Consider the following 22693-nt stretch of genomic DNA (forward strand, 5'->3'; position numbering starts at 1 on the left):
TTTAAAAAATATTATTTACTAGCGAAAACCAAAAGTTGCAGAAGGAAAGCGAACTGCGAGAGGATTTTCAACTCGATTCTTAGGCGACGAACGCCCAAGGACTGGGAGAGAGAAGTATTAATGGTGGTGTTTGCTACTTCGGTTGAAGATTCTCTTATTATCATTCTCCAATGAAGTACGGTCATTCATTATCCCCTTGCTTAGGACTGAAACCTCCTTTACCACATCTTGTAATCGTTCGCGTTAATGCCAACAATTGCTGGAGCAGGAGAAAGAAGAAGAGTAATTGTGTACTACGAATATCTGCAGCCTCTTATCAGAAATTGGTTCAATCCGCTCTGAGTGAAACGAAGCTCCACACCGTTTTGGAACCTTCTTCTCTCCAGGTACACCAGTCCCTCTTGCGTAGTTTCTGTAAATGAGTTAATGGATATGTGTGAAATAAGCAAAATTCGGGTTCTTCTGAGATATTATTTACTGAATCTTATTTATGAATATTTTTCACAATGAGCTCTTCACTGAAACCAAACGGTCATATAATTAGTCCGTGCTACTAATTTCTTGGAGCTGGTATGTAGTGTGTAGATTATCATGTTAAACATAGCCTTGGTGCCTTTTTGAAGTTGAACCTGGTTATGTTCTTCTGCAAACATTTTCTGCCTATGCTCTCTGGCATGGTTAACCTAAAATTAAGAGAGCTGGAGCTTCGTATTTGCTGTTAATTGAACTGTCAACAAGCTCGTGAACGGCTTTACTCTACCAACTTCTTTTACTGACCTATTATATGGTATCATCTGCAGTGTTCTAGTGAGGGTTCCGAGACCTATTAGATATTTTAATTGACATGTAACTATTATATACGGATTGTAGCGACCTGAAACTTTAAAAAGAAAAAATTATAAATTAAATGCACAAACGAAATAATAGAGTTAGGGTTTACATTCTTTACACAATAATTTAAAATACCCAATAGAGATACGGAAATAAGCATTCTAAAAGAATAAGTGAAAAATCAAAAAATAAATAAAAAATAAACAATTAAATATCTTAGAGCGACTTTCACTAGTTTTTTAAAAGAGTTCGGGTGGTGAACTATTGGAGCTCTTAATTTATTGGTAATAATCATAAAAACAACTAATGAAACTCTTAATTTACATAAATTTATTTATCATAAATAAAATCATTTATTACATATTTACCATAACGAGATCTTCAAAATCGATTTATAGGGACAATAACTCAACAACATCATAATCTCATATTTAAATAAGTAAAAATAACAATTTTCTCTTTTTATCTGTCTATTATATTCATAAGAGTTCATAGGAATGTCCTCACTACGCGTGAACCGTTATTTAACATTGTCAATTAACCGACTGTCGCCATACTCCGTTCGGTATGAGCACCAAAAATAGCATTCTTCAATACCCCGTCCGGTATGAGGGTGAAACGGGCCGTCCTCATGTTTCGTCCAGTATAAGCACCAAAATACTAATTCTTGATACCCGATCCGGTATAAGGCGATGTTCACGGTAGGATTTTTTATGTACCCGGTTCGTCCACCATCTCACAAGATATTTAGTAAGACTACCATTCATTCATTCACTTAATCAAACAATTCCTGTTTACATTAAATTTTCAGTTTCACAATTTAACTGTAAATCACGCAAGACAAGTAATATATGCATTAAGGAAACACAATTGAATCATCTTACTAATTCCAGTGTATTATTATTTATTTAAAATTGTAAAATCAAACAATCAGTTAAAACATGACAAACAGTAATAAATAACCAGTTCCAGCTCTATTAGCAATCCGTAATTAATTATCGAAATTTTCTAAATTACGCAAAATACCGTATTATTTATAATTAAACTTTAATTCCATAACATGAAATAAGGTGAGAGATTCTTACAAGAATCGGTATCCGAAATGCTAAACTTTCAGCTGTATCTACTGGCAGTTCTCAAGTTTTCTAAATTTTCCTGCGGAGATTGAAACATGCTTCACGTACCTAAAAATATTCCAAAAAATCTAAAATTGGTGTTAAAACTCTTTTACGGCCAATTTCGGAATTCCGGCACGGTGGCACCACCGCCTGCGGCGGCGGTTTATCTCGGACTGACCGTTTTTGGCCCGTTTCGACCGGTTTTATACCTATCCTTGTGAGAAAACACGTTAGAGGGTTTCGGTTGGACAAAAAAGTCAAAAAATAAAAATTTACCGCCAGTGCGGTGGTTCCGCTGGCTCACCTTCGCGATTGGGCATCTTTCTTCGTTCAATCTTCACAAAACAGAATGGTGAACACAATGGTGGAAAAATTGCACAAAACGGAAAACGTGAAGGGGCTCATTGGATGCAATTTTTGATTTTTTCGCGGCGGCGGCGTAGAGTTTTACCTGCAGTTTTCGGCTCATCCGCCATTTCTTTTGTTCTGATTTTGCCATGGGGGTGTTTAAAATTAAATTTCGAGCGAATAGGAGAATTTTTACCTTTTTTGACTCTTGGAGGTGGCTCCGGCGCGACGACAGGCGGCGGACGACTCCTTTCTCCGGCGACTGGTTTTTCTTCTCCTGCAGGGGGCTGGCGGTTAGGGTTAGGGTTCGGTGTGAAGTAAGATATTTATACCCGTCTTCCTTAAACTTTTGTTTAGATCATGGTGAATGGTAAAATTTTAATGTATAGTATTTTACGGATGTGAGAAAAGCGTGTCTGTTTCAACTTCCAATGGTAATAAATGGTATTTGACTGACAAATTTTGGGATGAATTTTTAAACTACCGAATTGGTAGTATTTGACCGGCATGTTATTTGTTTCTCATTATATCCTCATTTAATTTAATTAATTCTTTATTTATCATGACAATTAAATTAATATGATAATATAAATAATTATTATTTATTTTATTAAATATAAAATTTTAATTTGATTATGTATAATAATTATTTATTTAAATATAAATATAATTATATTTATAAATAATTTATTTCTTTTTTTCTTACATACTTTTTTTATACCATTTACTATTACATATAATATATATGGGTAAATTAGTAATTTAGTTGAAAATACAACCATACCATCCTATCATCCAAACAAAAATATATCATTAACATATATTAATATACCATCAAATTTTTTTTTATCATTCTAATCCTGTGTTATTACCATTCAATTACTGTCATTACTATACATTAATTAACCATCATTGAAATTTATCCAAACAAAACCTAAATCTGGGTTGTTCATCGCGTTTGATCTCGACCGTCCGATCGTGTTTAAAAAGGAAATGAATCTGAACCATTCATTGCGATTTGATCTAAACCGTACGATCGCGTTTAAAGAGGAAATGAATTTGGGATATTCATCACGTTTAATTGCGACCATCTGATTGTGCCTAAGGAGGGAATGGATTCGAACCATCCATGCGCGCGGGACTAAATCCGGACCGTCTGATCGTGGGCACGCGGATTGCCAGCATGGCCTCTCGTGTAGCACCGAGTCAGCGTGCCTTACTACGCGGCGTGCTCCGGTTCATTTGGGTTGCTGACTGGGCGGTCCTATATGACACATTTTTCCTAAATTGCGTTTTCACTCCCAATTTTTAATTTTTCTTTCAAAAACACAACGCGAACCCGAATTACTCATTTTTTCCAAAATTGTTGTCAATTTCATCTTCCACCTATTTTTTCCTAATTTTACATTAAATAGAAATTTATAAATTTAAAATCTATATTTTTATATATTAATTTTAATTTTTAAAATTAATCCCGACCCAAATTTCAGGTTCGGGTATTACAATTCTTCTCTCCCCCTTAAAAGAAATTTAATCTCTCAAATTTGTCTCTCTCTCACTCAATCAAATAGTTGGGGATATTAAGTTCTGAAATTTTATTCTAGCTTCCATGTGGCCTCTATGTGTGTGTGATTCTGCTATACGATCTTAATGAAAGGAATTTTCCAGTTGCGGAGTACTCTACTCTTTCGATCCACAATACCCACTGGTACCTACTCGCAAGACAGATCCTCTTGAAGTGAAAGGGGCTCATGGGCCAAGATGTGAGAGGGGTCCGGGTTGTACTTGCGTAATATGAATACATGAAACACATTATGAACCCTGAGTAGTTTTGGAGGTAGTGCCAGTCTGTAAGCAGTGCTAATTCTATATAAGATTTCAAATGGTCTAATAATCGGGAATTTAGTTTCTCCCTCTTGCCAAACCTACTTATTCCGTTGAAAGGAGTGACTTTAAAGAACTCTCGATCACCTTTCTCAAATTCGAAATTCCTCCTCCAGTTATTCGCATAACTCTTCTGCCTGTTCGGAGCCGTCTGAATGCTCTTCATGATCTTAATTATTTTGGCTGTAGTCTCCTCCACTATATCTAGGTCTAACAGTTTCCTATCACCCACCTCTTCCCAATAGATCAGTTATCTGCATGTGTGATCATATAACGCCTCGTACGAAGTCATGCTGATACTTGTTTGGTAGTTGTTATTGTAGTCGAACTCTATTAAGAGTAAATGATCATCCTAATGGTCCCCGAAGTCAAGAATACAAGTTCGGAGCATATTCTCCAGTGTGCGGATCGTTCTTTTTGATTGTCTATCGGTTTGAGGGTGGAATGAGTACTAAGGGACAGTTTCATTCCCATGACTTGCTGAAAACAAGAACAGAACCGATAAGTGAACCTAGGGTCTCTGTCGGATACTACTATTATTGACATTCCATGTAACCTGACTATCTTTCGGATATACATTCTTACTAACTTGTCTAAGGAGTCGGTCATATTGATAATTAAGAAGTGGGAAGACTTGGTGAGCTGGTCAACAATTACCTAAATGACATCATGTTCCGAGCGTGCCCTAGACAATCCTGTTACGAAATCTATTGTGATGTGTTCTCACTTCCACTTCGGAATTGGTAATAGTTAAAGTAGCCCGCTTGGATGTTGATGTTCTGACTTGACTTGCTAACATACCAAACACTTGGAAATAAAGTCGGGTACATCTCTTTTCATCCCGTTCCACCAAAATTAGAGTCGCATACTTTGATACATCTTGGTGGTTCTGGGATGCATGACAAATTTTGAGCTATGTGTCAGCTCACTGTCACATAAAACACACACCATATCCTGAAATCTAAGCAACCCATCGTCAGATATTCGAAATTCTGAATTTACTTCCTGTTCTGCGTTTTTCTTGCGGGTTGGTAGGGTGGAATTGGCGGATTGAACTTCTTTTATTCTCTGTATCAACTCAGGTTGAACAGTCAGGTGGGCCAAACATGTAACTCTCTTCAGGTCTTGAAGTCGTACCTGTTGTGCAGCCCCTATTGCCCTACATTTTGAAACCATTAGGTGAGCTAATATACTTGTACTTTTTTTGCTGAGTGCGTCGGCTACCTCGTTGCCATTACCCGGGTGATACAAGATATTGCAATCGTAGTTCTTGAGGAGTTCTATCTATCTTTTCTGACGTATTTTGAGATCTTTTTGAATGAATATGTGTTTCAAGATCTTATGGTCGGTATAGATCTAAAAGATCTCCCCATACAAGTAATGGCGCCAAGTCTTTAAGACGTGGATAATCGCAGTAAGTTCTAAGTCATAGGTATGGCAGGTTTTCTCATGACTCTTCAACTGCCTGAACCCATAGGTTATGACATTTCCATGCTGCATCAGAATACAACCCAACATCAGGTAGGAGGCATCACTATAAACTATATATCCCCCTGTTCCGCTCGGCAAGGCTAACACAGGTGCAGTGGTCAACCATTTCTTAAGTTCCTAAAAATTCATTTCATAGTTCTCGTTCCACTCAAACTTGATGTTCTTCTTTGTAAACCGAGTCAAAGGGGCAGTTAGGGTAGAAAATCCTTCCACGAACCTGCGGTAATAACTTGTCATTTTTAGAAAATTACGAATCTCTTTGACCAAGATTAATTTTTTCCAGCTAAGCACTGCCTCAACTTTTTTGGGATTCATTGACACTCCATCTTTTGATATGATGTGCTCTAGGAAGATAGTATGTTCGAGACAGAACCCACATTTACTTAACTTTACATACAATTTCTTTTCTTTAAGAACTTGCAAAATTCGAGTTAGATGGTGAGCGTGTTCCTCTCTACTTTTTGAATAGAGTAGGATATCATCGATAAATATAATGACGAACTGGTTTAGAAATTGTCTGAAAATCCTGTTCATCAAATCCATGAAGATGGTTGGCGCGTTGGTTAGTTCAGATGACATGATCAAGAACTCATAGTGTCCATACCTGGTTCGAAAAACTGTTTTGGGAATGTGTTCTGCCTTGATCTTTACCTGATGGTAACCTGATCGCTGGTCTATTTTGGAGAAGATTTGGGCACTCTGCAACTGATTAAAAAGGTTATCGATCCTGAGGAGGGGATACTTTCTTGATCATGACTCTGTTCAGTCATCTGTAGTTAATACATAACCTTAACGTCTCATCTCCCTTCCATGCAAATGTGACTCCAGCACCCCAAGAGAACACACTATGTCGGATGAATCCACTATCCTGCAATTCATTGATCTGTTTTCTCAGCTCCTCTATCTCAACACGACTCATGCGGTAAGAGGCAACTGAAATAGATTGGGTGCCTGATTGAAGATTTATGGTGAATTCAACTTCTCTGTTCACTAGCAATTCGGGTAGTTCATCCGGAAACACATTCGGGAAGTCTCAGATTACTGAAATCTCTCGAATATAAATTTCTTTCTTTAGTTTGCCTAGTTAAAGAAAATAGTTGAGTTAAAGCACTTAGTAATAGAAAAATTGTCATGAGGGAATAATATTTAAGGAATTTTATTATTTGTAAATGATTCTTCATTAAGAGGGTTGAATACAAGTTTTTTATGAAAACAATCTACGGTGGCGTGATACACCGCTAGTTAGTTCATTTATAAGATTACATCAAATTCCCCCGTGTCAATCTCTATCAACTCCACACTCAATTTCCTATCTACTATATTTATTATACAGGTTCTGTATATAACCTCCATCAGTAGTGTCCTACTCCCAAGAGTAGATACAAATAACACAGAATCAAGTCTTTTAGGTAATATATTTAAGTTTTGTGTAAAATCATGTGAAACAAATGAATGTGAGACACCAGTATCAATCAAAATATATGCAAAATGATTATAGATAGTGTACGTATCCTGTATCATGTATGGGTTGGCTTTTACATCTTACTGAGTGAGGTTGTAAACCCTGCCTTGAATAGGAGGTCTAGCCTGGTTCTGATTTCTCGGGCACTCCCTCACGTAATGCTGGACACTCCTACATATGCGATAAGTATTATTGAGGCGATAGCAGAGTCGGTCTCCATGATCCTTACCACAGTGCTGGCAAGTCTTACCGCGTCCTGTTGTCGGAATCTGAGGAGGAGCCTGAGTTATTGGTGTAGGTCTCTTATTGTGCTGAACAGGTGCAGTAGGTGCTGGTCTGCGGTGTGAAACCGAGGGTCTGAGGTTCCCTACTGTTTGAGGAAAAATGCGAAGGTTCCTCTCTACTAGCTGTGCCTTGGCCAGAACGGCTGAGTAAGTACTGAGCTCGAACACATATAGCTGTTGTCCAATCTCAGGACGGAGGCCCCACTCAAACTTTCTTGCCTTTCTGCCTTCATCTATCATGCTCTCAGGGGAATATCAGCCCAACTCTAAGGACCTTCGGACATATTCTGATACAGTCATATTATCCTGGATTAAGTGTGCAAACTCCATTTCCTTCATATCTCGGAAATGCTCTAGGAGGTACTCTGCATTGAAGACCATCAAGAGCTGTTCCTAAGTGATTGAAAAGGGCAGGGTGACCTGCTTGAGTTGCCACCAGCGGCCTGCCTCTCCCACTAGCATGTAGGTGGCAGGTATGACTCTTTGTTCGGGAATCACCCCAAGAGTTGTGAAAGTTTTTTCTGTCTCAGCTAACCAGTACTCGATCTCTTCAAAGGAGGATACCCCTGCAAAAGTAGATGAATTTAGTCTTTTATGCCTCTCAATGTAGCCTGGGTCCATAATGGGAGGAACTGGGTCTCGTGGAAGGGGAACTGGATTGTGTTGGGGATGGATCAGATGACCCTGTGGTGGTACTGGATAATACGGTTGGGGCACCAGATTGTACTGTGGTGGTACTAGGTGATGCGGTTGGGGCATCGAACTATACTATGGTGGTGCCGGGTGATGCGATTGGGGCACCAGACCATATTGTGGTGGTGCCGGATGGTACTGTGGAGAAGCATGGTCGTACCGGGGTGGCTCAGAATCCTTCCACTGTAGGGATGGCTCAACTTGTGGTAGCGGGAGAGGGTCAGGTAGCTCCCTTCTTTCCTCTCGGGCCTGCTAGACAGCGATAAGTCTCTCCAGCATTTCAAATAGTCGGTCAACATCCTCCCGAAGCGAACCCTTTCGAGTTGCTAGGGTTTAGTGGGGGTCTTTCTCTTCTCATCTACCTGTACCTGCATTTCACAAGGAATGGTTGAGTGATAAGTCATTTTTTGGGTGTTTTCTAAGGTTTTGTATAAGGAATAGTTCCGAGAAACACGCTCTGATACCAACTGTAACGACTCGGAATTTTAAAAGAAAATAAATTATAAATTGAATGCGGAAGCAAAATAATAGAATTGGAGTTTACATTCCTTACATAATAATTTAAAATACTCAATAGGACTACGGAAATGACCATTCTAAAAGAACAAGTAAAAAATTAAGAAATAAATAAAAATTAAATAATTAAGTATCCTAAAACGACATTCACTAGCATTTGAAGGGAATACGGATGGTGAACTATTTACAACCCTCTTGTTGATCGAGATTTGGATTTTGGTCTTTTTAATATGAAATGGTTAATGAAAGAGTTAGGTACATTAGCCCTGAATATCACATTACTCACCGATACAGAAACGAATATTGGTAAAAATCATAAAAACAACTAATGGAACTCTTAATTTAAGTAAATTCATTTATCATAAATAAAATTATTTATTGCATACTTACCATAACGAGATTTCCAAAACCGACCTATAGGGACAATAGCTCAACAATATCATAATCTCATATTCAAGTAAGTAAAAATAATATTTTGCCTTTTTATCTGCCTACTGGTATCCATGAGGGTTCATAGAAATGTCCCCCACTACGCGTGAACCTTATTTAATATTATCAACTAATTGGCCGTTCTCATACCCTGTCTAGTATGAGCGCCAAAAATACCATCCCTCAATACCCCATCTGGTATGAGAGTGAAACGTGTCGTCCCTATACCCTGTTCGGTATGAGTGCCAAAATACCAATTCTCGATATCCCGTTCGGTATGAGGTGACGTTCACGGTAGGGTTCTTTATGTATCCGGTTCGTTCACCATCTCCCAAGATATCCAGTAAGTTTACCATTCATTCATTCACTTAATCAAGCAATTTCTATTTACATTAAGTTTTCAGTTTTATAATTTAACTGTAAATCACACAAGACAAGGAATACATGCATAAAAAAAAACACAACTGAATCGTTTTACCAATTCCAGTGTATTATTATTCATTTAAAACTGTAAAATCAAACAATCAGTTAAAACATGACAAACAGTAATAAATAACCGGTTCCGGCTCCATTAGCAGTCTGTAATTAATTATCGAAAATTTTTAAATTATGCAAAATACCGTTTTATTTATAATTAGACTTCAATTCCATAACAGGTAATAAGATGAGGGATTTTTAACCGAATCGGTGTTTGAAACACTAAACTTTCAGTTGTGCTTACTGTTGGTTCTCGAGTTTCTTAAATTTTTCTGTGGAGATTGAAATACGCTTCACGTGCATAAACCCTAAAAATTGGTGTTAAAATTCTTTTCAGCCAATTTTGGAATTCTGGCACGGTGGCACCACCATGCTCCGGCGACGACACAGCTGCCCACGGCGGCGGTTTACCTCGAATTGGCCTTTTTTGGCAGTTTTAGCCGATTTTATACTCATTCTTACGAGGAAACACGTTAGGGGATCTCGATTAACTGAAAAAAAATCGAAAAATAAAAACTTAACGGCAGCGGGATTTTCCGGTGCAGCGGCTCTGCCAGCTTACCTTTGCGGTTGGACGTTTTTCTTCGGTCAATCTTTATAAAACAGAATGGTAAACACAATGGTAGAAAAATCGCACGAAACGGAAAATGGGAAGAGGCTCATCGGAGGTGATTTTTGGTTTTTCCCGTGGCGGTGCCGTCCGGCTTTACCCGCAGTTTCTGGCTCATTTGTTGTTTTTTTTCCAATTTGGCTATGGGGGTGTTTAAAATCAAATTTCAAGCGAATAAGATAATTTTTATCTTTTTTGGTGGTTGGAAGTGGCTCCGACGCGGCGGGGGCCGATGGTCGGCTCCTTTCTCTGACGACTGGATCTTCTTCTCTGACGGGGGCTGACGGCTAGGGTTAGGATTCGGTGTGAAGTGAGATATTTATACCCGTCTTCCTTAAATCTGGTTCATTCATCGCGTTTGATCTCGACCGTTCGATCGCGTTTAAAGAGAAAATGAATCTGAACCGTTCATCGCGATTTGGTATAGACAGTATGATCGCGTTTAAATAGGGAACGAATCTGAGTCGTTCATCGTGTTTAATTGCGACCGTTCAATCGCGCCTGAGGAGAGAACGGATCCGGACCGTCCATGTGCACGGGAATAAATCCGGACCATCCGATCGCGGGCACATCAATTACCAGCGTGGCACCGAGTCAGTGTATCTTGGCACGCGACTCGTTTTGGTTCGTTGGGGCTGTTGACTTGGCAGTCCTATGTGGCACATTTTTCCTAAATTGCGTTTTGACCCCCAGTTTTTTATTTTTATTTCAAAAGTACCCTATAAACCCAAAATTTTACCCATTTTTTTCAAAATTGTTTTCAATTTCATCATTTACCTATTTTTTCATAATTTTACATTAAATAGAAATTTATAAATTTAAAATTTATATTTTTATATATTAATTTTAATTTTTAAAATTAATTTCAGATCAAATTTCGGGACCGGATATTATACATATATACTTTTTATTTTTTTTAAAAATGTATGTTATTAATTCAGGTGCTTTTGATTGTTTTATTGTGTTCACATGGGAACTTCAAATAAGCCTTCCTCTTAGTAGTTTCTTTTTCCTTAGTTGTGGTGATTAATTTTAATTGGTTTATTTGGGACCATTATTACCTCCATGTAAAAGAATTACCTCAAAAAAAAATTACCTCTATGTAATGAACTAGAAGTAGGTGCATGCTGATGCCAATCTATGGTCTTTAATATTCCTGCTATTCATGAAAAAGCAAATTGTTTGGCTGAACAGGAAAGATTTGGTTGTATGAATGCAATGGATGGGAAAACTGAGCTTCAAATGCTATCATATGTTGCTCCAAAGATTAGACTCTTGCGAAGTATGAGCATTCAGAATGAATCCATGCAGGTAACGTTTCTGATGGACTTACTACTTATGTATTCGAAGTTGTTAAACTCCTTAAGGATTTTGGTAAGTGAAGAAAAATGGAAAGAAAAAGGATTATAGTGGGAACTACAACTAATTTTTAGAACCTCACTGTTGAACTAAAAAAATTCTTTTCAAACATGTAATTTTAAAAATGGATCAGAAAACTGATCTCCTTCAATATACTGCATTCGTAATTCAAAGTAAAGTAAGATTAAGGGGAAAAAAAAGCAAAACTTCATTTTACCACAAGGTGATCATGATGCTTATTACTTAGTTCGTCCTGGTGTGAACTTAAGCTCGTTTCTCCAAATCATCAACTGAGTAATGATCTTCCATAACTGATGATTATATAGACTTCTTTGAAGATTATTTAGAAAATTTTATTAGGTATCTTTTGCTGTACGCTAATTCTTTACTGGGTGCATTTTTCATATGGCTTATGGATCAAGGAATTGGTTATTCTTTGACCCCATGAGTCTAATCCTTAGTTAGAAGTGCAAATTTTTTCCTTGCATCCTCCACTCGGTTTGCTTTGCCTTAAAATGTTGCCCAAAAAAGATAGAAGAGAAGTTCAGGAACTAATGGCTGAAAGAAAGGAAGATGTAAAAATTATAGATGTTATGCTTCAAGTTCTCCTTGTCCTGCTCTGTGTCTATATAAAGGATGAAACTGAGTGATGCAGGACGCGTGATGAGGAAACTAACTTGTCCCACGGATGGTTTAAAAATAGAGAAAATTAATGTGGGAAACCAAAGAGAGGATAGGTTAGAGGAGATTATAAATCAAGGTGAAGAAATTATAAGGAGGAGTAGAATAAACAGAATAGGTTAGAAGAACAAACACAGAGAAATAGCAGACAATAAAACTCTAGCAAAGAAATTCTTAATTCATCATTATCTATTTTATCTGTTGGTAGCTATTGCCCTCTGCGTCTAGATTAGTTATAACTAGTAAAGAAAATTATAAAAGAGGAAATTTAGAAGATTCTAATTTTTGTAGCATTTAAAATCTATTTAAAAAGAAACTAAAATATTTTAATGTTTAAATAAATCTAAAAAGATTAAAAGTACGAGACAATAATAACAGTTGCAAAAAATTTCTATGCTAGAAAATCTTTTCCATATTAAGATCATCTTCTTCTGCATCACTTAGGCACTGAATATTCTGCTATAACCTTTAAATAAAACTACTATGATATTCCATGCAGGTTTTGGATTTTGCTGCCTTTCCAGAACTGGAATTTGATGTGCCTATATTCTGTGCTAACTTTTTTACCTCTGCCGACAAGAACATTGTTGTGTTGTAAGTTTTATTCCTTTTTGTCTTTCACCAATGGTTTGCTGAATTGTAAGGTCTTTTTATTCTTAAATGAGCTTCCCGCATGATATTTTTGTCAACACTCTTCTAAACTCAGTAACAAGCTGATTCTGAGGTGTTGAGAAAGGGTTTTTCACCTTCAATTTTGTATTCATATGTTTCATTAGCTCTTGTAGTTTTATGTGCATGTTTTTTCATGTATGATTATGCATGTATGTTTTATAATTATGGATTTGGGGAATCGCCCTCTTCATTTAGCATTGGCTTTCACCCATTTAGTGCCCTCTAGTTTAGCTTTACCACAAAGTTCAGAGTCCTCAGGTTCCTAGTCGTGGTTAGCAATAGAGAGGACCATGCTTCTCGTGAACCTTATATAGCCCCTTGTGCACCTCTCTTCTGTGGACTGTGCTTCTTGTGAACCTTATATTAGTCCCTTGCCAACACCTCTACTGTGAGTGGCAACTTCAACTCTTTCCAGATTTTGATTATTTTTCCTCTGCTTTTCATCTTAATCCTCAATGCTTTCTTGTCCAGTCATCATTACGCATTTAAATATTATGAGAACTTTTTTCAAATTTTTTACTATATGCTTATGTTGAGAAATTTAGCTCACATCAACTTTCATATACACACAATGAGTTGCAATTATCTGGTTTTATCTGAACTTGTGTTTCCTTTGCATAATATTAATATTTTGCACCTAATATCATTAAGCTCTCTTTGATTATTGAATACCTGTACACCTAAGTTAATGTGTTTATGAGAAACAAATGAAACATTCAAGAATTGGAACTTACCTTGTGTGATGCTTTTTCAGGGACCTAAACCCTTTGCATGATGTAATGAGGCACAGAGATTATAAGGAGAAGTACTATAATGACTTAATGCCTTTATGTCTCAAGTATATTGAGGTAAGTGAAAGGCTTGCTCCTGAAATATTTCATTGATTTTAGTAATTTGCTTATTCATAATATATCCATATTATTCACTAATTCTTCCTAAACATTATAGTATCGTGACTGAAAACAGATTTCATGCAGCTTTTACCTTGGGGTGGAAAGCTTACAGCTGAGTCTATAAAATTTTTTTCACCAACGGTGATATGGACCAAGTTTTCTTCAAGCCAATTCAATCATGAAGTTTTGTTCTCTGCATTCATGGAATACTATCAGGTAAGCTATTTAGCTCTTATCCTGCTGTGCACTATTGGGTACATGTTATTAGTTAACTTTTCCACCCGACTTACAATTCTTTGATACAATCTCGGCAAAACTGCATATCAACATTTTTTTGGTTAGCTCTTAACTCAAGCAAATGGTTGAAGCATGTCAAATTGTGCTTGTTTTGGAATTTTCTATTGCTCTTCTAGGCATGGCTCAAGTTGATGGACCAAGCAGTAGAAGCAGTAGATGCATCTCAGGTTATTTGCAATCGGGAAGCGCAGCACAGATATCTAACATGGAGAGCTGAAAAGGTGATGTATATTTGTTTATAGAACCTTTTATGGCTCATTTGGTTGGACTTATAAATTGGGTTTTTGCTGAAGCACCAACTCAAACACTATGACTTTTACTTCTAAACTAACAAATCTTAATTTTTTGCCATAAGAAACAAATCATGCTATAGTTAAAAGCAACTCTAGCTGTAAACAGTCAAAAGCTGCAGAAATTCTGCCCAAATTACGACAATAAACAGTTAAAGAACTTGCATAGATTTAGCCCATATAAATGGTACCTATGTCTATTAGCTTATTCCAATTTCTTATAGTGCTTTTTTGCACAAAAGCATCTACAATCTGCTAATATGAAGATATATTCAATATTAAAAGGGAATATTTGGTTTCCTGTCTAATAATACTGGAAACATATTAGCATATGCTCTCGGAACACAATTTGGCATTCATGACAACTTGGTGTCAGAAAATAGGATAAGCATATTTTATCCTGAACTGGATTACTGGAGAAAAATGTGAGATGTATGTACAATGGAATACAAAACTACTGTTTGGAAAGAAAATACTGACAGAAGTATCCAATGCTAGGCAGTCCATATTGGGAGATCTTTTCTGATAGTTCTTCAAGCTTGATATGGCATCAATTATTTATAGGAGTTCCAGTACATTTAGTGAAATTTATATTTAATTCATATTTCTAAATGTTAGAAATTTTACGATTCAGCATAACTAGCCAGTTTGTAAGGGCCCAAAATGGAGGAGTATGGATGCCTATTTTAAAACTTTTTTTCAGGCAAGGGTGCTGCATAAATTGCATCCCTTAAAACCACATGCATGTTTAAAATTTATGTAACTAAATGCTGCCATATTTTCCCAAACTTGATCAAATAAGATATATAGTTTACGTGTTTGGTTGAGCAGGATCCTGGTCACGGAATTCTGAAAAGGTTGATTGGTGAGAATACTGCAAAGGTATCTATCACAACTTGGTTCTAGTTACTCTTCTTTCAGATAGCTACATTAAGTTTCTTTCATCACATGCAATTATATAGGACTTGATGAGGAACTTCCTCTTCAATGGGATTAATGAATTGGGAAGCAAAACTTTCCTGGATTACTTCCCAGAGTATCACCGTGGAGATGGGACTGTAAATGAGAAGCGCAGTATGATTGGAAGGTCATTTGAAACTCGTCCGTGGGATACAAGAGGAGAATTTATTGGTGACAACTTTTAGAAGTAATTTTAGATTGCTTACATTTTCTGTCCTCCCCTTCCCTTCCTTCTCCTTTTTTATATTTTTTCCATTTTCACTCTCTTTTTGCGGTTTTCCATATTTTCTTGACCTTTGTACACCATGCTTACCTGTTAAACTTTCTCAAAGAGGCGTGTTGTAAAGCAGTATTTCTAGTACCTTTAGGTCCCATTTGGTGGTTCTCATTTCCTTCCCACTAATTACTAACATCAAGGAGTTCTAAGAAGTGGCGGTAGCTGAAACTTGAAAATTTGATATGTATATATAAATTGTCTTAAGATGAACATCAGAGGTGAGAAGTAACAAGAAATGTAATGAGAATTGAACCAAAAATACCTTTAGATTTTTAAATGTTTGGAATTTTGCCTCTTATAATATTATACAAATCTTCTTTCAAAAAGAAAAATCATACAAATCATTATATCCTGCTACAATGATGCTAACCAGAAGATTGTACCGAGATGAACTACTCTGTTAGGAGTTCATGCTTTTTGGTGTAATGCTTAGAGTGAATAACTTCACTGAATTTCTCTGGCTCTTGAATATCTCTCTTGCCTTCTGAACACAATCTTCCTTCTGCAAATTAAATGTTCTCTGGATGCTAAACGCATTTACATGTTGCTCAGCAAGTTAAATTTGTTTTGCCTGATGATATTGAAGGAAATATAAGGTTTTTTGCCGGCTGCATGACATTCAATGCCTAACTTGAAAGGTCCCAAAAGATTGACTATTGGACACAGGGCAATGAACTGAGCTAGCCGGAGTATGTGATGGGTAAATGCAAGTGATCTTCCAAAAGCTCATATTTCTGATGGGTGAAAAGGGAATTCATGCAGTCAAAAGCTTTTTGGTTCGAGGCTATCACAGGAAATGAGTTCAATAGGTTACAGGTACAGTGTCATCTGATCCAATTAGATTGAAAACTGGATATGAGCTCTAAGTATTTTATCATGAAAGACATTCATTGGATGAACATGCTAATGTTCTGATTTAAAAAAAAAAAAAAAAAAAATCATCCACATTTTGCAATAAAAGGATTGTAATTGCTTGAAACTGGATGTATTTTAGGGCAAGTTTGGAAAGAGGCTGATATAAAGGGATGAGACAAAGGGCAAAGAAAATAATTTTTTTAATTACACAGAGCTAAATTATCCCCTTTAAATTGGTAAAGTAAAAAAAAAAAAAAAATTACAAGTGTAAGTAATTTCTCTTCTATTTTATTTAATCATTCAAACAGGAGAAGAAAAACAATACCAAATCAAACAGGTATCTCCCCCTTTTTTTCTTCTCCTTCCTCACTAACATATATTTGAGAAGCCCAAAATAAACATGAACAAGAGGAAGGGAAGGTGGGAAGTTTCATAGTGAATGTATTATTTTTATAAGTGTCCATCCTAAAAAGAAATTTAAAAAAAAAAAAAACTAGTAATCTTGAAGTCAATCGTTTATGTCCAGAAGATCTTATTGTTTTGGAGAATGCCCCTTAAGCTAGGTATCTTTCCTTTTCATAATACATTCAACATAAAAAATGCAGCCTGTGTTGTTTAAATTAGAAAATCTGACACCTCTAACTTCAAAAAATTTACATGGTTTTTTTTTTTGTTACCCGATCCGCATTGCCGGACCCCGAGGCTCTCTCATCTTAGGACAACCTTTAACTTGCTTTGCACTTGCTCTCTCACATTCCACTGCAATTGAATTTGAAGATAATTGAATCGTTCTTAGCTCATACAAACACAAAATCAGGTGCACGAGGAACAGAAAATAAAAGAACTCAAAATACGGAGTACCTGCAGGTCATTAATTTCCTCATCAGTAAGCGAGCGTTCCATTGACCGATATGCAATCCTATAACAGTGACTTGTCATCCCTTTCTTATTGGTAAAATTGTCAATCAGCACGACCTGATGTTTGGAAAAATTATAAATGAAACCTTAATTCAAAGCTCCAAATAAAGTTCTGCATTCTTAGTAGAGGTGCAGATTATGAATCAATCTGCTGTATGAAAAGTTTCACATCTTGAGCAAAACATCCAAGTAAAGGGAGAGTAATTCATACCTCCTCAACAAGATCCCCAGCAACACCTCTGACAATTTCACATAAATTATTTTCGGTGAATGACTCATTGATCCAGAAACTCATGTCCTTGTAACAAGGAGGATACTGTTATGAACAATTCAGTTCTTGTGTTAAAATATACTGCCTTTGCCAGCATAAGAACATGTTTAGCAATAACCAGATCTCAAAAAGTCAAAACATTTAAAGCACAAACTAGCTGAACTTAAAAAAAGAATCGCTGAAACATCACTAATAATTTTGAAAACTGTAATATAGAGCTGCAACTTGAAAAATATAAGAATATAAGATCTAGATGATTATCACCTTCGAGAATGGCTTGAATTTGACACCCAGTTGGCCCTTGGAAAACTGCATTGAGATATCTTAAATCAATATCGACTTTCAGCATCAAAGAGTTTTCTATTTCCTATTAAAATGTATATAAACATGAAATACATGAAAGGGACAACAAAGCAATATCGTGAGATGCACCAAGATTTACCTGGGAGGTAAAACGCTCGTCGCTTGACCAAAAAAGTCGAATATCCGGTATGTCAAATAGGACCATCGCTAGGCGCTCCAATCCTAGTCCAAATGCCCAAGCAACATTATTCAGCTTCCCATTTTTCCTCAATATATCTTGCTCAGTCACCCCACAGCCCAAAACCTCCAACCATTTTTCCTGGCAGTTAGTTGGAAAATGGTCGGTGATATACATGTGCTAAAAGTTCCCAAATAGTGAAACCATGAAGATAAACAATTTTCTCTTCTTTTATTTTCTCGGTATTTTTAAACTTAATATCCTAGCTTTGCTTCAAGATGCTCAATTCTCAATTCTTTTGACCAAAAATTTACAAAATTCTAAAAGGTACAATTATAGTTAACAAATTGACAAAAAAAAAGACAAAAAAAAAAAAAAAAAAGAAAGAACACTTCTTTTTGCTGGTTTGTAAAATCAGAAACATTCTAAGAATACACTTATATGTGGCCTAACTTCATCCTTTTCTTCGATATTTGTATTTTCTTTCCTCAAGTGAGTCTTAAAAGGCACTAAAAGAAAATCAGAGAATACCTTAAAATATATCTCAAGCTCATAAGATGGATTAGTAAATGGGAAATATGTATCAATCCAGCGCATCTCAACAGCACCTGAAGTCATTAACATCTTTTGCTTAACAAGATCACTTTGTAAGAATTATAAACGTTATAAAGCTGCTACCAAGTCAAATTTCCTTCAAGATATTTAAACAATGCAGAATATTAAAAAATTTAAAACTTCATTACATTTTTTATGAGAAAATGCTTCACTGTGATTTCACAGCATAGTGCTATTTTCTTTTGAATAGAACTTCTCCCTCAGTTAAAATTTATTCATCTATGTTCCTGCATTAAATATACCTAGTAATTCCTGACAAATGGATATGCCAAAATTTCCAGCATGCTCAAAGTGGCAGCAGTTAATTTAAGCATTTCAGTTGCCAAACAAAGATTTCAAGTATACCAAACAAGTGACGCGCCAATCCCTCAAGACATTTCTTTAAATCTTCTGCAGCATAAGATGTGGCATCCATGCCAGATGCCTCCCACTCATCTGGAGAAAATACACGCACACCTTCCATCTATAATGTGACAAAATAAAGATATTAGGAATATGAAATTCCAAAAAATATCAGAGAACGAAATATACATATATGTATATACCAGGAGGCAACTAAGCAACTGGAAAGAAGACAAGGAAAAACACCTGATGGAATACAGGGTAATGTGTTGAATCAATAGAATCTCTGCGATAAACATCTCCTGTTACAAGGAAATGAGTGTGTCCTCTTCTTAACAGTTCTGCTTGATGGGCACTTGTATGGCACCTCAAAACAATTTGAGGATCAATGTAGTATGTGTCATTGTAACTCCTGGATACATGATCAGCAGGAACCAAGACATCATCAAAATTCTGCAAAGAAGTAAAGAAGTCAAGAAGGTGCACATGTATTCTTATTTATGATAATAATTTCATCAGAATCTTGAGATTCATCTACTATAACAAATAGTTTAGAAGACAATGATGTGGATCCATCAGTTGGATAAATAAAAGCTGCATTCACTTAGGTGAGGACAAACCCGAAAAGTAGGAAAAAGCACACCAAAGAACAAAAACCCATGCTAAAGGATGTTTCTTTTTTAAATAGAATAAAACAAGATTAGGACAAATTTTAAGTAGCTCAATCAAAATCCAGACTCTGAATAAGTATCACACAATTTCTAAGGCCTCATACTTCAAGTTAGAGAAATCAAAGTTGATCATGGGCATGAGATATGGTTATATGTGACAGGCATGATGGTGAATCAAAAAAGAAGTGAAAAAGAAGTAAAAATGATATCAAGACATCTAAAACGTATCAATAATCAATAAAAATGGGGGAAGGGTTTATATATATTGCTTACTTGTGGAACTTTTAGAATTAAAGCTTTCCCAAAAAGAAGGGGTCACCTCTAGAGAAAGAAATATAAGAAACCTGCTTAAATTTTCTACACATTAATGTGTAAAATGTAATAATCACGAGAGAATCAAAATGTATGACACTAACTATAGCAAATGGAAACTGCAAAACACAAACAAAAATGCAAAGACGAAGTGGTCTTTGTATGTGAATGCAAACATAAACAGCATATCAGATTAAATATATGCGAGAATAAGTAGCAGACGAAAAGGAATAGTTAAATATTGTCCAATGTAACAAATTTTTTAAGCATATAAGCTGCAGTATGTACCTGCTGTACAGAAACAATTGGGCACAGATCATCAAACTTATCAAACTTGTTCGAGTAATTAGTATCGAAATATTCGTAGATTGCGTTTTTAAGAATCCCAATTGGATGTTGATTCCTTCTATGAAGTTGCATTCCGAGTTTGGAGAATATTGTATCCGGGACATTGTTTGTTGGGTCATCCCTCACAACATCTATAAACCCCAAAATCCAAATTGTCAAACTGCATAAACATCTCAAAAACGAAAAAGAATAAATCCACATAACAATTTCACCAATCAGCCAGAATGGTTAAATCACATGATACAAAAAAAATTCTTTCTTCATCATAAAGTTGACATTAAAGAAGGCATCCTCACTTTGTTAAATTCTTATGCGAACTCAACAAAAACCACGTTTTCGGATTTCTAAGAACCAAAATAAGTTACAACATGACGTTAAAAAAAAACATTTCAGAAATTACTCTCAGTTAAAATGCTTGAGTTGCACCCAACCAAGTTCCTAGAAAGCGTTATCGATGAATAAAATAAAGACACTTCTTCCAAACCGATAACAAAAACAAACGCAGGCCTATTTTTGCCAATTGCATCAAGTGATTACAACAGTTCAGATAAAGAACAACATCAAAAGTTCAGTTCAAACAACCCGCGTACTAAAATCGAAAACAGTACAAACAGAAATTGAGCTCAAATTCTTGACAGTAGGAAATCTCTACCGTCTTTTGCGATCTTGACTCCACCGAGCTCTAGAACAGAGACAATGGGTTGCCTCGCCTTCTTGCCTGTACGGAGAACTGAAGCAGAAGATGAAGAGAAAGGTACGGAAAAGGTGAAGCATTTAAGAGCATTTCCTCGGAGGAAATATGAGGTTTTGGAGAAGAGAGTGGTCTGAGCAAGTGAGACGGCCATGGAAGAATTGTGGCACTCGCTGTCTGCCTCTCTGCCCCAGAAGAGTGGCCTATGCTATCCGTGGCTTTCCCATTTCCGCTCGTTTTTCTTCTCAGAGAGTCGGGCCCAACCCATTTTAGCTGGGTCGGGCTTTTTAAACCCGGGATTGTACCCAATTCAGTTCAGGCATATAAATAATTAAAAAATATATATATGTTTATTGCAAAAATCTTATAACTTACATTACTATTTAAATTTATTACAATTTGATTCCTAATATTTTGATGCAATTTAATTTCTAATATTTTTATTTATTTTTTAATTAAAAAAAGTTAAATTTGTTATATTTAAATATTTTAAAAAGATAATTCAACGACTTTATTTTAATTAATTAGTTAAATTAATAATAATAAATTATTACTAATATATTAATTCAAACAATTAGTCAAAAATATTATTTTTAAAAACATTCGTGACATAATTATTTTAGTTTTTTTCGGTTATAAAATATAAATAAATTATACGTTTAAAAAAAAAAACATCTAAAATAAAATTGTAAAGTATATGTGTAACTTTGGAAATTAATATAATAATTTATCGTAATTTTTATTTAAAACGTAAACATGACATCATTCGATTTACAAGAAATTAGGAACAATTATAACGACAAGTACAGATTTTGTCTGGCGGATTATCTACCCGAAGGCAAAATCCATAACCATCTGCTTCTCCATACGTCTGTTTGCATCGTCTGTCACATTCATTCTCATTACAACCCTCCGCCGTAGTGCACTTCGCCGGCCCAAAACTCATCGCAGTCTTATTTTCTGCAACTCAAAACAAAAATTTCAATGGTAATTTTTCTGATTATATATATACATGTATATACACACACACAACCAAGCATAATATATATGTAATATATACATGTATATACACACACCCACATGCACAGAACCAAGCATATTAAACGAATCGTAGCAGGGTTGACGACGAAGAGAAAAAAAAATTACTGTCTAATTTTATTATTTATATATATCGATATACTCACTTCATAACCATATATACAAGGGAAATCAAGAAACCATGAAATGCGTGTGTGTGTGTATATATATATATATATATATGTATCGTTTTCTCCATCTTTTATTAGTTTTTTTTACATGAATTTGGTGTTCGATTCACCCATTAAATGAGATGCTGGATTTTCCTCCACTGCAGAGTTGTTTTTGAAATTTTATTTTATCTATCTGATTGATAAAACATAATTAATAATAATTATTATAATTAATTATTAAATTAGTCAATAAATTATAAGTTAATTTGTAATTCAATGCATTTGTTTAATTACAATTGTAACACTCCGGGATTGAGGCTCGTGATAATAATTTTGTAAGTTTTTAATTTTAATTATTTTAAATTTTTTTTGAAAAAAATTATATTTTAGATATATTTGAAAATGATTTTAAAAGAGAGGTGAAATT

The 22693-nt window shown here is 35.6% G+C and overlaps 2 protein-coding genes across 3 annotated transcripts; one reads left to right on the forward strand and one right to left on the reverse strand.

The window, feature by feature from the left end:
* HY2 (phytochromobilin:ferredoxin oxidoreductase, chloroplast / phytochromobilin synthase (HY2)) lies at positions 1-15656 on the forward strand. 2 transcript variants are annotated; one of them, XM_022038457.2, is made up of 8 exons: positions 2-386; positions 11338-11454; positions 12683-12777; positions 13610-13703; positions 13833-13964; positions 14162-14266; positions 15167-15217; positions 15298-15656. In XM_022038457.2, the coding sequence occupies exons 1-8, from the start codon at positions 171-173 to the stop codon at positions 15478-15480; spliced, it is 993 nt and encodes a 330-aa protein (XP_021894149.1). In that variant the 5' UTR covers positions 2-170; the 3' UTR covers positions 15481-15656. The 2 variants fall into 2 exon arrangements, with proteins under 2 accessions (XP_088071143.1, XP_021894149.1); XM_088215017.1 differs by lacking the exon at positions 11338-11454 and having other exon boundaries at positions 1-386.
* A 1037-nt stretch (positions 15657-16693) lies between these two features.
* Positions 16694-21293, reverse strand: LOC110811855 (phenylalanyl-tRNA synthetase class IIc family protein). The gene is made up of 10 exons (XM_022038455.2): positions 21038-21293; positions 20326-20516; positions 19301-19507; positions 19058-19175; positions 18629-18705; positions 18059-18238; positions 17881-17925; positions 17557-17661; positions 17289-17402; positions 16694-17186 (listed from the first exon to the last, which is right to left on the reverse strand). The coding sequence occupies exons 1-10, from the start codon at positions 21228-21230 to the stop codon at positions 17136-17138; spliced, it is 1281 nt and encodes a 426-aa protein (XP_021894147.1). The 5' UTR covers positions 21231-21293; the 3' UTR covers positions 16694-17135.
* Positions 21294-22693: the final 1400 nt, after the last annotated feature.

Source organism: Carica papaya, chromosome 3 (assembly GCF_054855325.1).
Source record: "Carica papaya isolate Zhongbai chromosome 3, ASM5485532v1, whole genome shotgun sequence".
NCBI classification, from domain to species: domain Eukaryota; kingdom Viridiplantae; phylum Streptophyta; class Magnoliopsida; order Brassicales; family Caricaceae; genus Carica; species Carica papaya.

Bases quoted from the DNA above. Each gene is read 5' to 3' on its own strand.
- HY2 (XM_022038457.2), top strand. From the start codon at position 171: ATGAAGTACGGTCATTCATTATCCCCTTGCTTAGGACTGAAACCTCCT. The intron at 12,778-13,609 runs GTAAGTTTTATT...ATGCTTTTTCAG, and splicing joins GACAAGAACATTGTTGTGTT to GGACCTAAACCCTTTGCATG. The intron at 14,267-15,166 runs GTGATGTATATT...TTGGTTGAGCAG, and splicing joins TAACATGGAGAGCTGAAAAG to GATCCTGGTCACGGAATTCT.
- LOC110811855 (XM_022038455.2), bottom strand. From the start codon at position 21,230: ATGGCCGTCTCACTTGCTCAGACCACTCTCTTCTCCAAAACCTCATAT. The intron at 19,176-19,300 runs GTGTTTTTCCTT...GTCACATTATAG, and splicing joins ATTACCCTGTATTCCATCAG to ATGGAAGGTGTGCGTGTATT. The intron at 17,662-17,880 runs GTGATAATCATC...TGTTCATAACAG, and splicing joins AATTCAAGCCATTCTCGAAG to TATCCTCCTTGTTACAAGGA.